Source organism: Pleuronectes platessa, chromosome 9 (assembly GCF_947347685.1).
Source record: "Pleuronectes platessa chromosome 9, fPlePla1.1, whole genome shotgun sequence".
Lineage (NCBI taxonomy): Eukaryota > Metazoa > Chordata > Actinopteri > Pleuronectiformes > Pleuronectidae > Pleuronectes > Pleuronectes platessa.
Genome location: NC_070634.1, coordinates 10919681 through 10933642, shown reverse-complemented (window position 1 = coordinate 10933642; position 13962 = coordinate 10919681). Strand labels below are relative to the sequence as shown.

General features: G+C 40.1%; 1 protein-coding gene across 1 annotated transcript; it reads right to left on the bottom strand.

Annotated features, from left to right (window-relative positions):
• Window positions 1–527: 527 nt before the first annotated feature.
• Window positions 528–13796, bottom strand: bsg (basigin). The gene is made up of 8 exons (XM_053430313.1): window positions 13563–13796; window positions 7864–8032; window positions 6838–6926; window positions 4780–4916; window positions 4315–4591; window positions 2462–2486; window positions 2295–2367; window positions 528–1687 (listed from the first exon to the last, which is right to left on the bottom strand). Exons 1-7 carry the CDS (start codon window positions 13624–13626, stop codon window positions 2307–2309), a joined length of 822 nt encoding a protein of 273 aa, XP_053286288.1. The 5' UTR covers window positions 13627–13796; the 3' UTR covers window positions 528–1687; window positions 2295–2306.
• Between the last annotated feature and the right edge of the window lie 166 nt (window positions 13797–13962).

Below are 13962 nucleotides of genomic sequence, written 5' to 3'. Positions count from 1 at the left end.
ACCATCATAGAGGTAGAGGTAGAAGCGCCCTGGAAAAGCGGACAGCCTCCTTTCCTCGCCCATGTTAAATACTTCGGCTGTTCGCAGCGGAAGAACCGGGAAGCGCTTCGGCCACACACACACACACACATCATCTCCTGTGGGGGGGTGGCGGCTAAAGGCTTTTGTGAAGTCACCTGTGAAGACCAGCATAATTTATCCCTGAACCAGTGCGGAAAAATGATGATAATGATGATGATAAATTAAATATAAAAAAATTAGATCAGATCTTTGAAAGTCAAGCAGGGCTGGAAATATTGTGCCAAGTGAAACCGGTTTTTCGCACCTGTTGTAAGAGAGATGTGAACTTCTTTCATAAGTAAACATGGCAGTGGACACACCCTAAATGTTTTACTGCTCTTTTAAAAGTTTGTGTGAGGCATAAAGGATTGTATAGGAAAACATTTATCAATTTAACATATTTTGTGGAGATTATACCTTGAAAAGTCTACATTTCATTGGAATAAAGTTAGAGAAGTAAACACAGGTCAAATCAAATATACCTTTATTTAGTTTGTGAAAGTTGTACAACAGATGGTGTTCCATGCAATTGGATGGTACAACAGTTTGCACAAATCTAGTTAGGTCTTTTTTTATTCGTTAAACTCTGAAACGGTAACATCCAATCACAACACTATTCAGGTTAAATGTATGGCTTTGAATCATCTACACAGTGAAGGGGACAGAAACAGTGGTCCGACAGTCGTACAGAAAATGATTTACCTCAGATCACATTGAGTGAAAAAGACAAATCGACGTATTGAATGTTCATCTGCAGTTTCTTAACTTTAGTGCACATCAGTATTTACGTTGCATTCAACTGAAGCAACACAACTTGCATCTCTTGCACTTGGTCCTTAAAAGGTTTTTATTGTGGATCTGACATCGGCAACAAACACAAGAGGTGAATACAAATTTATTTAAAATATGTGAAAATTAAAATGAAATAAAAGCATGACAAATTTCTTATGGCAACTTAACCTAAAAACATTGCTTCTTTACAATTTCTGCATTTTAATTTAAACCTCACATTTTAAATTGTAACAAGGGAAAAAATCCAAAGAGGAGCGAGGAGAAACGGTGCTTGTTAAGGCAAAGTATAAAACTCTGCAGAGAAAGGTTTGTGGTGGTGTAGGGACAGATCAAACGTGTGAATTCAAACACACTTCAGTTGTTGCTGTAAGAATGGCAGTGGTGGATCAGGATCAAAAACTGTGTTTCAGATCCTCTAAACAGAACTTGTGCTGCTTACAAGTCACCAGTCCTGATCGGAGAATATAAAAAGCAAAGACCGACAACTGTGCGGTCAGTGTAGGAAGCATCAGCATGAACAGAAAAGAACCACTAACTAAGCATTCCTCACATGAACCTTCTAATGATTTCACAACGAATACACACACTTGGCTAGAACAGCGTTTAAGCTCATGCAATATTTGCCCCGGAGGCCTCAAGCAGAAAATATTATTTCACACTATGTTCTCTGGTAGCACAATGTGGAGAAGAATATAGCAGAAAATTAAATGAGAGGAAATCCTTCAGGTTCTTAAAACATCAACACCTGAGCACAAAAAGATACTTATAATTGCAGGGTGCACAAAAGAATGTGCCCAAAAACCGCTGAGTCATGGACTGCCATCTGCTCGTCCATCTAGGAGGGGAGAACAGATACATGAGTGAAATACTCAGTCACTTTTTGAAGTAATAATTGTGTTAATTTAAACTCAGAGATGCAGTTAAATCAAAGTAGTTGTGTGTTCATAGGAGACAAGCAGCTTTTTGTTCATTTGAACTGCTCAAGTTAAAAGCAGTTGATGGTGGAAGCCATGGCTACTTGGTAGAGCGGGGAGCCTCTCTCTTCATTTAAGTCACATGTTTGGGAGCATTTGGGCTTCCTGAAATAAATATACTGGTGACATGACCCACACATAAAACGAATGTTTCCCACAGAACTGTCTTTACACAGACTAGAGTGACGGAAAAGGCAAATGATGCTAACTTAGTGATCTCTGTGAATTTCTTTTGCAAAGTGGCTAATTATACATGTTCTTTAATAAACAAAAAGATGATGATCCGATTCAAACCATGAGCTCTGTGATCTATCGTAGCCCTAGTGGGCACAACGCTGATGTCATGTGACATTTATTACGCAAATGTGGGCCATCATTGAAAAAATAGGAATTTGTGTAGGTCTGAACCTGAACGAGGATTATCTGTATCCTGTAAGTAGATAAAGTGGATCCATCTTACACACTCACCACTTTCAGCTTCTAGTTAGAATTCCTTTGCCTCACATTCTTGTCTTTGTGGTTGTCATTAGAGTTGCTCTTCCTGAAAAACACATTATAGAACAAACATTATGTTCTGTAACAGAAGACAAAATCAAGAGTGACAATAAAGGAAGGGAGCTGTTGAGAACACTTACAGAGGAGCAGATCCTGAGTCATCATCTAGAGTCGATCAGTGAAGGTAGGAAAACAAAAAGAACAGTGAGTTGATAGCAGGTTAGACTTATGACTGGTGTGAGTAGTAGTACATGCCCCCTCCCCACGGATGATGGAAGCAAATGTTATAACATAATAACCTCTGAAACAATGCTTCAAATAGGTTATGATCATATCCAACTAAACATGAACTGAAGCATGCCCTCCACCTGTGGAGTATCTGACAATGAATGAACAAAGTCCTTTGATCGATCATCAAGCACACAATCACTGTTGTGTGCTAAATGTCACTGTTAGAAATACTTTATATAAATGAATCTCAGGTAACATTTGAAAATTGCCATTCATGGACACTTTTGTACACTGTTGAGTATCATCCCTTAGAATCACAGATGCTCATGCAAAACAAGCAGAGGACACCCAAGGAACACTGCAGAGGCCGTATTGAGATAAAAGACTAGGCTTCTAAAAACTGGCAGAGCTAACACACAACCTGGCATGTACAGTGTCCGTTTCGACACCAGAGCAGCAGCACGTAGTCACAAGGTAGGGCAGAATAGCCGATATCTGGCCAAACGGCGAATGAGTTAAATGGTAAACTGGTCTCGAGAAGAGGCTCATTTTGTCATGCATGAGGTACAAGATGCAGAAGGCATGCAGACACAATGGTGAAACTTCTTACTTATCAACCGGTCTTATTTCAAGTCAAACCATTACACTACACTGAGTGACCCCATATGACTCTTTCAATGGCTCAAACACTTGGATTTGATAAAAGAAACGTGGCCAGGAAATGAGTTGGAGAGAAAACAGTTGAAGCTTGCTCTGATCTAAGTACATTGCCGGGCCAGTGAAAGAGTAACCTGATCTTTGAGCACATTCCTCTGGTGGCTCTGGAGAATAAGAAAAGCAGTTCATTCAGGCTCCAAGGGTATTTCTCCTTGTCGTCATCTCAGCTCAACCACTTCAGTCTGACATGCAGTTTTGTTCACTTACCAAAATGCAAAATCAGCAGCGAACAGAGAAGTAAAAATGTAAATAATAAAAAATAATAATAGTGTCTATCACAGATTACTTAAAACAGAGGCAAACACTAAGCACTGATATGTAAAATGTAAATAATGACAAAATCATAAGACAATAAGGGTTCATATTGAATTCATGCTACATTCCATACAGCTAGTTTTTACCAGCAATGCTTGGTTTTATGTGCCCTCAAGTTCCTTGCAACTTGAGGGGACATAATCTTCTCAGCTCAAAGTTCAGTAACAACCCTACAGCTTGATTTATTTTTATGAGGACTTAAACAGGCTCATTTTTTAAATTCTTTTAGTCTGACATTACATCAGAGAAAAATAGTAAATAGCTACTCATGCCTTCATTTCCTACTACAGTCATTATTAAATTGGCCACTCAGTTTTGGAATATACCAACCAGAGTGGCCTACTGGCAATGACAGTCCAGGTGACCGTTCAGACCCCAAAATAACACTGATAAAAAAAGTAATATGGTGATACAAGACCAGCATTTTAAATTGTGGTAAAATATCACACTGATAATCCCTTCATATTATGTTTTGATACTGGTATGGCCGTCAATCACGTTATAAAGTAATGTAAAAGGATAATGGCTTCACTGGCAAGTTAATTCAACGTGTTTATGTTCTAGTATTTTTTTATATTATTTATATTTCCCCTGAAGTCAGCTACAACCAAACAGTACCCGAATTAAAATAGATGAGAAGTCAGCCTATTATACGAGTATTCATGTCGGTCTGAACACTGTCTGACAGTTCAGCATAAATGTTGTATTCTGAGCAGCATGTCGTACGTACCGTCGGTGATCTCATCAGGCTTTCTCCTCTTTTCATAGATGAAGATGATGGCCACCAAGATGATGACCTCGGCCACAATGCCAAGGAAGGGCCAGAGAGCGGCCAGGCGACTGCGAACACGCAAGTGGATCGTATTGAAGGTTGTGCCGAGTTCGTTGGTTCCAAAGCAGATGTAGTCTCCAATGTCCTCGTTGATACTCAAGTTATTAATGATCAGGGTGGTCTTGTTGGGGGTGCTCTTGATCTCGTACTTGTCACTGGTGCCGTTGATGATAGGCTGAGGAAAAAGAAAAAAGAAAGACGTATGTAATCACTCTGCATCATTCCACTTTCATTAATATTAAAATATTTATTGCATTTTCATTTTAACTGACATTACAATATTCATAATGCTTGAAATGTTTAGGTTCGTGTAGATTGATGTTATTTGAATAGCAGAGCTTGAAGAGCTAGAGAGATACGTACTGTTTTCCTGCCATCGACCTCTTTGGACCAGCTCCAGTCAGTAGGCAGTGGATAGCCATGGCTATCACACACCAGCTTAGCTTCGTCATTCTCATTGCCATGCTCGGAGTTTTTGTGGGTAGAAACATGGGGGAGTACTGCAGCAAGGAGAGAAACACTTATTCAAATGAAAATTATGAAGGTTTGTAAAAAGAATACACTAATCTTTATGTTTCATCTTGGAGCAGAAGGTATAGTTCACATAGGAATATGAAACCCAAGTTCTGGATGTACATGTGTAATTGTTGTGTAACATTGAGTTCAAAGTCTCAGTGTTGACTCCTAACACATCCCTATGATCCTAACTTTAAATATATTATCAAACTATCAGGGATCTCATTTATAACCGTTGCGTACGCACAAAACGGGGCCTGAAAAGTGCGTAAAGGTTGGGATTTATAAAAGCAAACTTGACGGGAAAATCAGCGTATTTCTACGCATGCTCTGAACCTTGCGTACGGAGGTTTTGGAGACGGGAAAGTGGCGATGCAGATGTGAGGTGGTGAACTGAAGCAGATTATTGATCCAATTCATAATTGACATTAAAACCAACATCTTAGTTTTGCTCAGGCGACATATCTGCTCCACACGAGCCTCTTAATTTAAAAATATATAAAACAACTTAAAGCAAATTACGTTCAGATTCGATTTAGCAGCGGAGTAACAGAGCCGAGTCATTAATAGTTTTTAATAATATCTACTAACACTGTGTGTGTATCATCAAATCACTGCAGTGAACGTGACTGTGCCATCAGGCGCACAGAGAACCCAGTGCACAGAGCGCACAGGAGATCACTTACAAGAAATGAAGAAACTTTCCAAATAATATCACAGAGTGGAGGAAAGTATCCACTGATGTGAGGGAATCGGTCCGATCCATTAAATAAATAAATACTGCCATGACAGTGGTGCGGGGATCTGCTCGATGTTTGCATGCGAATGGAAGGACAATGAGGAAACGAGGGTTCAGCGATTTCTGATCTCACACATCGTGTTATCCACAGCAGCGGCGGCGGCAGAGTGTCAGTGTATTTTCTTTATAAGTGACTGCACTGCTGTCTCATAAAGTCGCTCTTCACCTCCGTCAGGACTCACGGGGGAAGCCCATTGGTCAGCAGCATCATTTGATATTCGTGCCGTGCTTTGCATTGACCAATTTTGGTTAAAAGTGGGCGTGTGGAGGCAGATCCACATACGAACGTTTCCAGGTGGACTGTGATTTATAAAGCGAACATTGCGTTCAGCTTTTTGTATGTACATACACTTTTAGTATGAATCTTACACACTTTTATAAATGAGACCCCAGAGCTGTTAAGTCTATCAGTTGTACATGTGATGGCTAGGTTTCATGTCCACTTGAAACAGATACATTTTCCACAAAGTGCACAGGGGTACAGAAGTAAAATAAAGATTGTCAGAGATCAGAGCTCATATACATTAGGTATCCTAAAGAAATGCTCATTGATCAATCCAACAACTACAATAAAATATGTTTTTTTGGAAATTGGAGGCATCTTCTACGGCTGTCATGATACCAAAATGTTAAACTTCAACAAGATACTAGTATGAAATTACCAATGCAACTTTCCATACCACAACAAAAAGACAAAAGGTCCCGTTATATTGAGCACTAACGTTGTTATGTTTTTTTCTTTGAAGCATATTAATTAATTTCTATAATAAATACATATAATGGGGTATCAGTACATTAAGCAACCTTAGCACCTGGTTTTTCCAGTTACAAATGGCTTAATCTAACTCCAAAAGTCAAATAGATGGAATGTATTCCAAATAAATCAGAAGGGCACTGTCAATATCTTGATGTTGTGAACAAATGGATCAGACAGTCTTGACATCAAATAACATCAGAACCTACTGTTATTAAAAACATTGGATATCACATGATGCTTCCTGGAGAGTGGCGGATAACATTTATAAGTGGCCCAATCAGTAACTATAAAAAACATTGAAGTTGCAAACATTTGATGTGACCTTGGACATTTAAATGACCAAACTTACTTTTGACTTCAATTGTCTGCTTCCCCTCAGGCTCAGTCATGAACACACATTCATACTTCCCAGATGAATGGTGGGTGATCTTGTCCAAACTATGCAAAGAAAACAAAAGCAAAGGCCATACATAAAAAATTTGACGCGATTATCTGTACGGACCTTGCAGCCTTGCATATAGCAAGTAGAAAACTGTGACCACTTTAATCGAAGTGATTAGTTTTACGGTTGATTGGAATAGAGTATCTACAGTAAACTCTGTCTATGCTCAAGGGGTGTGTGTAAAACTAAAGCTGCTTGTCCAAACAACAAATATTTCATATTTTCCAAAGTAATAACAATCGCACTTTTGTTTGCTCCTTTTTTCTCGTGCAGTCCGGCCTGCTCTCACTAATGGGGAATTAAGGTCAAGGCAAGTGAGCACACTGCTAGGGGCGCTTATCCCTGCTGCCAAGACTACCGGCAAACCTGCACATCCACAAAGTCCATCTCTCTGCTAATCAAGAGCGGTGAGCGCCTCTAGCTCTGCAGCTGATGGAGGCAGCCACGGAGGAAGGGGGAAAAGTGAGAGGGGGATGGACAAAACAGGAAAAAGGCAAAAATGCGAGGGAGATAACATCAGAGGCTAAAGATGGAAATGCACTGTAGTAAGAGAGCCAGATATGAAAAGCTTAACAATCAAAGTAAAGAAAGGAGATAATAAAAGCTAGAGGAAGAAAAGAAAAGCTAACAGCTCTATCTAGGCTCCAGGATTATTGAATGTCTTCTACATCAATGTTGCTCCGTGCATATTTTAGACTTAAGGTAATCCAGAAATATAAAAAAGACAACTGGGCTTTTCAATTTCTTGTATGGTTCATTCACTTAGTAGTACATCTGTCAATTGACAATTAACTGAATTGTTCTGCCCTACCAGTAAGATTATGCAAACACTTCCAGATAAGAACACGTATATTACGATAAGAGGATGCGTGTCAAAGAATCTGCAGCGTAGATATGCCTGTATAACACAATCAGATAGACGCAGCTACTTACCGGAGGGTAGTGAATGGAGTGGATTCTTCAGACATGGAACTATCGATGATTTTGCCGTTGTGCGTCCAGTGGGATCCCTTGATGGGAAGGCTGGACCCTGTCAAGTTGCAGCTGAGGATTGCGGCGGTCTGATTGACAACCTCAGAAGGTTCGGCAATGATATTTGGGGCTTAAGGCAAACATAGAAAAAAAAGAAATGGAAATTATTACGCATTCTTGTATTGAAATTAAGCAAAAAAATCTGCTCATCAGCATTAATCTAAATTATTGGAGGTTTAGTCACAATTGTTTGTTTTAGCACACAGGATCTAAAAATGTCTGTCTTGAAATGTACCTTAAAATGTTTAGCTAAAGTCTTGATTTCCATTTTGTCTCACGGCACTCAACAGTTGCCTTGAAAGAAATGATATTGATGGTGATGGACATACTGTGTACACAATAGCCCTATGCTTTTACACTCTGTAATGAGCAGAGAAATGAAAGTCACCAGGTGGTACAGGGTTTGGACACAAATCTTTTTTGTTGAAGTAACTGTTGAGTGTTGTGTTGAAAACGCATTTTCCTTCTAAGTTTGATAAAGACAACAAATTTTATGTGACAAGTGTTAGTTCTGCACTATACCACACAGAACTTTCAAAAAAGTGGAAAAAAGACATGACATCTTTCCCACCAACAGTAGAATGAAGGGAAGTAGAGGAGTTATGCCGGAAACTGATAGATGAACTACAAAGGGTCACAGGGAAAAGATTTATTTAAAAGTTTCATGCAGAAGAAGCCACAAGGGAGGGATGTAAGATTGTTGGCAGTAACTCTGCCAGTTCTGTGATCAAATGTAATAATTAAGTATTTTTGCTTCAATTGGGTAGAAGCGGACCAATTCTTCTAAAGTGACAAAAGTATAATACTGGACCAGAGGAAAGAAACATGCCCCATGGCCGAAAATAATAGGTTGCCATCTTCTGTTCCTTAAGTTCAGTTATGAGTCACTTTGGTTGTAAAACTCAGTAAAGGTGTACAAGAATTAACAAGAGGGGTATTGCCAGTGTTAGTATCAAATTGGTAGCAAAATGAATATCTACAAAGAAGCAATACTAGTCAAGTAGTCTAGAACCCCATTTGTTTTCTTTAAATTATTAAACATTCATGTTTTCCTTCAGTAGCCATTTGCAAACAAAAGGCATCATGTTTAAGATATGTTGTGTGTCAGGGAATAGGGGATTAGGGGTCGGCTTAGCCACACTGTATGATCAGGTTCATTCTATTCTACGGGATAACTTCAGTGCTTTTGAGGAGAGGGAGACTGGACACTGGGTGAAGCAGGATGGAGAGGGTTCTGGTTTGGTAAGAATGGGAGTTTGATTGTAACAGGAGCTGAATGTCCAGGACTGAACTAATGAGGAGATAGTAGCCAAACTATGTAGACTTGCATCTCCTCATGCTTCCTCTGCCACTCACTTTCAATCACAATAATATTTGCCTGCGAGCGGATCCACTTGATTTTGGGCGTCCTCTTCAGTTCATTGCGGTCAGGGTCGTTGGAAGCTCGGCACTCATATGTGCCCGAGTTGTCGAGGGTGAGGCTAGTGAGGTGAATGGTGCTTGTGGCATGTGCTACATATGTGGCGTTAATTTGCACACGGTAGTCCCGTGTCCCATCAAAGAGCTGCGTGAAGGTCTCGTTGGGCTCTTCACCCTGTACAAACCACCACTGCACCTCTGGGATGGGGTTCCCTATCACCTCGCAATACAGCTCTGCACTGTCATTGATCAGTTTCATCTTAGACAGTGGAGACTTGATAAACCCAGCTGAGCCCCGGTAACAGTCGGCCCAGCAGGCAAAGGTTAAGAGAAATTTTGAATTTGGTGAGTGTAAAGAAAAACAGGTGATATCATGGATTGGTGATACAAGGCAGTGATGGAAGAAAGGCAAGCAAACAGGAAAAAAAAAGAAAGAACAAGAAATAACGTTAATAACACACAAAAATAAATGAAATTATGAAAGTAAAGCACATAGAAAAGGTTCAGAACAGAGCAACTTCTCGTACTCTGATCCACAGAGACAATTCAAAAAAAGTGCAACATGAAAGGTTATCGGTGGTGACTCAAGTCTACTTCAGAGCCCAACATAAAAGGCATGTACTCAGGTTCCAATTTTTATCAATTATGCCAGAGCCTACAATTCTGAATTTGTTATGTTTAGTTTCATTGAAGAAAGGTGGTGATTAAATGCTACTATCTTCTTAGAGGCTGTAGTTAGTGATGCAGATAATTGTATGACTTAAAATCAGGAGTGGTCTAAAATTTTGTTTTTTCTCTGTGTGTTATATGTAAAAGCTTCCAGAGTATTAAGGTTAGTGACAAATACATTTTTAGACATCCTAATGGAACAGAATGAAACAGAACAAAAAAAGCAGATGTGGTTGAAATGAAAAAGAAAATTCACATAAAATCCATGAAAGCTTCAGAACATGCATTTAGAATTTGGGGGCTGAGAGGCTTTTCTCTCATGTGTTGAGGGTAGTAACCCAGCAGCAGTTTAGTGTGTCAAGCCAGGCTAACACATTGTGAAGACCTATTTCTAAGGACATTCCTCCACTGATTTAATGGATGCACATGACATCAATATACATGGGAGTCACCGAGTTCACCCTCCACTGAGCAGGAAATGCAAACATCCATATACAGCCATCAGTGCATTCACATTGAAATAAACAGACAAAAAACACTGACATGCATGTTAATAAGAGAAAAGATTGTTACACTGGATATAGAAGTGCACTTGTGAGTAAAGCCTTGGCTGGGAAGCTCCTATTAATTTATATTTCACCCCTGGCCATTCATTTGTAGGATGGTATGAATGTAAGCAAAGTAACAAAAAAAAAAAAACTCAACATCACTTGCAGATAGGGACCGGGGGGCAGATCCAGGTATAAACTGTGTGTTTTTCACCATATTTCCAGAGACAAATTCACTGAGCTTGATGAAAAAATCTAGCACATTTAGGGCAGTGATATCTATGAGTGTGTGAAATTTGGTGCATTTTGAGGTAAAGGGGCCATTGAGCCTGGGTGGGGACATGCATTCAACTGAATGCCATTGTAGTTTCCAGACTTTTCTTTAATGCTGTGCTTTAATGCTCCCAAACACGCGTATGTGTATGTTGTGTTGTGCCTTAACATGCTTTTGGGTGGGTGTTGTCTTCCCAGTACTGGAGCTTTCCACATTCACTGCAGGTTAAGTGGATTTGTCTGGTAACGCAATGTTGGCATGGGTGATATCACAATGTTGGGTCAAGGGAAGAATAACATTCTCACACCACAGGCCAAACCCAGAGCATACGTACCACTCTCAAAAACAGTCTTACCTCAACAGCAACAAAATAACACCATCTTTTTCTTCATTTTTATATTGAGATGTATTAAATTTTGTGCTGTGGATGATACATTTAAAACACTGTCAATCAAAATTGCCAGAATCTATCAACTAAAGGCAATATAGAGCCTTTTGAATAACAAGAGCCCCAGAGGGTACACGTCTTGTTTCTGTTCTAAAGTGTTTACCCTGCCATTCCCAGAGGTCACCTTCACAGCACATGCTGTGCAAGAGTTCAAAATTAAATATAGTCTAAGCTCCAGTACCTGCTGTAATTAGATGCAAACCAGATGAATCTTGACAATGTAAGTGACTGCTTATAACGCTCTCCGCCATAACATAAGAGAATCGCGCCTATGTGTCCACAGCCCTTTAAATGAGATTTGATAACTTGGATTTGGTGACCTACTGTGGTTCAAACTGTTTGTGAAACCTGTTTATCCAGGTTCCAGTGTTTCTGCCCTGCAGTGAAATTGTGATGAGTAATCTATTTGCCTTGGATTCCTGTCTGGTGTACATTAAGGCAAATTGTCTGTTCAAAATGTTGTCACCATAACCGCTTGTGAAGGACTTTGTTCGTAAAAAACACTACAGTGAGAAGGTATGATTTAAATAATCAGCATTTTTATTTAATAAAAATGTATACTCAAGTCTACCTCATTCTGAAGTGCCATCTGCTGTTACAACTACATTTTCCTGGTGTGTGGATTAGTTACATTTTATCTTATCTTAAATCAGCTCCACTGAGGACCATTACTCCATTGATTAACAAGGGACTCTTTTCCTCTGATGAATTCTAAAGACTCACACATAGAAGTGATCTTTAGATAAACCTGCTGAATTCATATTTATGTTCTTTGATAAATGGGGCGTCGCTTCTGTGCTGCAAAACACTCTGCATCATAATATGCGGGAGGAACTACTGTCTTCAGGAGTGTGTGTTTCTCTGTGTGTGTGTATGTGTGGGTGTCCGCTCATCTCTGTCCCTCCTCACACACAAACTGATAATCACATGGTATATTCACCATCTAGTCCTATATTCTAAAATAGTCAGATCGTGACACAAAACGTAAAATGTACCCGACTTAACTACAATGTGTTAGTGCAACAACACAATACGTGATGAAATACTGAAGTGAAAATAACTCTGGAGTCCAGTGCATTTGAAAGTGTACCTGTAAGCCAGTGCTATGGGGGGCTCTTTTAAAGTTTTTTTTAAGCAATTACAACATTATTTTTGAAATAACAAACACACAATACATTTAAATCCTGACATGGCAGAGTTCAACAACAATGGAGATAGCAACCTGTGTGTAAATTTGGTACAATGTGGGCTATTGTCATATTGTTAAGACTCCAGAGCTCAGTTGGGGGCTCACTCTCAGGCACGCCAACAACTGTTAGCTTTGTAATGTGACTGAATATGATGGTCAGCTGCAATGCTGACATGACAAAATCAAGGAGTTAAAATATACTTCACTGGAACCAAGCAGAGATGAATGGGTGAATCTAGGTATGGATTTAAAATGAAGACGTTGTTCAGTAACGTTTGAGTTTGGTGACCAAGGTCGATGATCCAACAGGCAGCAGAGGGGCCAGTGGTGGCTAACATATTTATGTTCTATACCACAGAGGGCGGAAGTTACTGTGACACACATGACCTAATGGCTCATTAAATCAAAGACGTCAGATAAATTAGGAAACAAGCCAGCGACCAGAGCAATGGTGTGAAGCGAATCCAGGCCCCTGTTATTAAAAGCCTGCACTAACAGAACTTAAACGTTGGGCTTAAACGTTGGGCTTAAAATGATTTCGGGGGGAAAACGCATGAGGGGACAGTTAACGTATACAATGAATAGACAACAAGCCTTCGAAACGTTACGCAACAGCAACTTCTGTTGGCACTGAACGACACAACAAGCAAACGCGTCATCGAGCCAACACACCTCGTAGAATAGCAAGATCGACGACACTTGTTAGCATTTGGCTAACACAAAATAAATCCAAACGCGTGAAGGGATTTCATACGACGCAGACTGTAGAAAACCACATTCGACGTAAACGCCGTGTAACCGCAGTCCCGCTTCGGCCCTAGTGGCTCGTACAAGACCGCAAATTAGCAACGAAATGTGTCGCTAGCATCGACGCTAGCCCTGACACAGCTAATGTTATCACGGCTGTGTGTCGTTAACAGCCTTTTGTTTTTAAGTAGCAGCGGCAAAAATACACCAGTCGTAGCGTTGGGAAGCAGGAATGTACATGTTCATATATAGTCAGGGCAAAGTCTACATCTTCGACCAACATGGCTGACACAGAATTCTTCCTACCTGTGGACGCATTGGCTCGCAAGCAGCTGAGCAGAAGGGCACTGACAGCCCACAGGAGCTTCATGGCGGACACAATTCACCGAGCCGTCGAATGAACAGTAATAATGTCAGACAGAACGAGTCTTCTTCCTCCTCCTGTCCACAGTCTTCGTCTCCTCCTCTAGAACTCGCAGCCGAGATGTGGAAGCTCAATGTCCGGTGGCGCTGTCGTCCTCTACCAGCAGCCGCGCGCACACGCCCTAGTCGTCACGTACGAGTGACGCACACGTTAGAGGGCGGGGCTAGGTCACATGTCATTTAAATGAGTCTCTATACAGACTTTTATAAATGGTATGGTAATATAATCTACAGATTTAACGTATTCTGTGATAATGCTATTTTGTAAAGAATATTCTTTGTT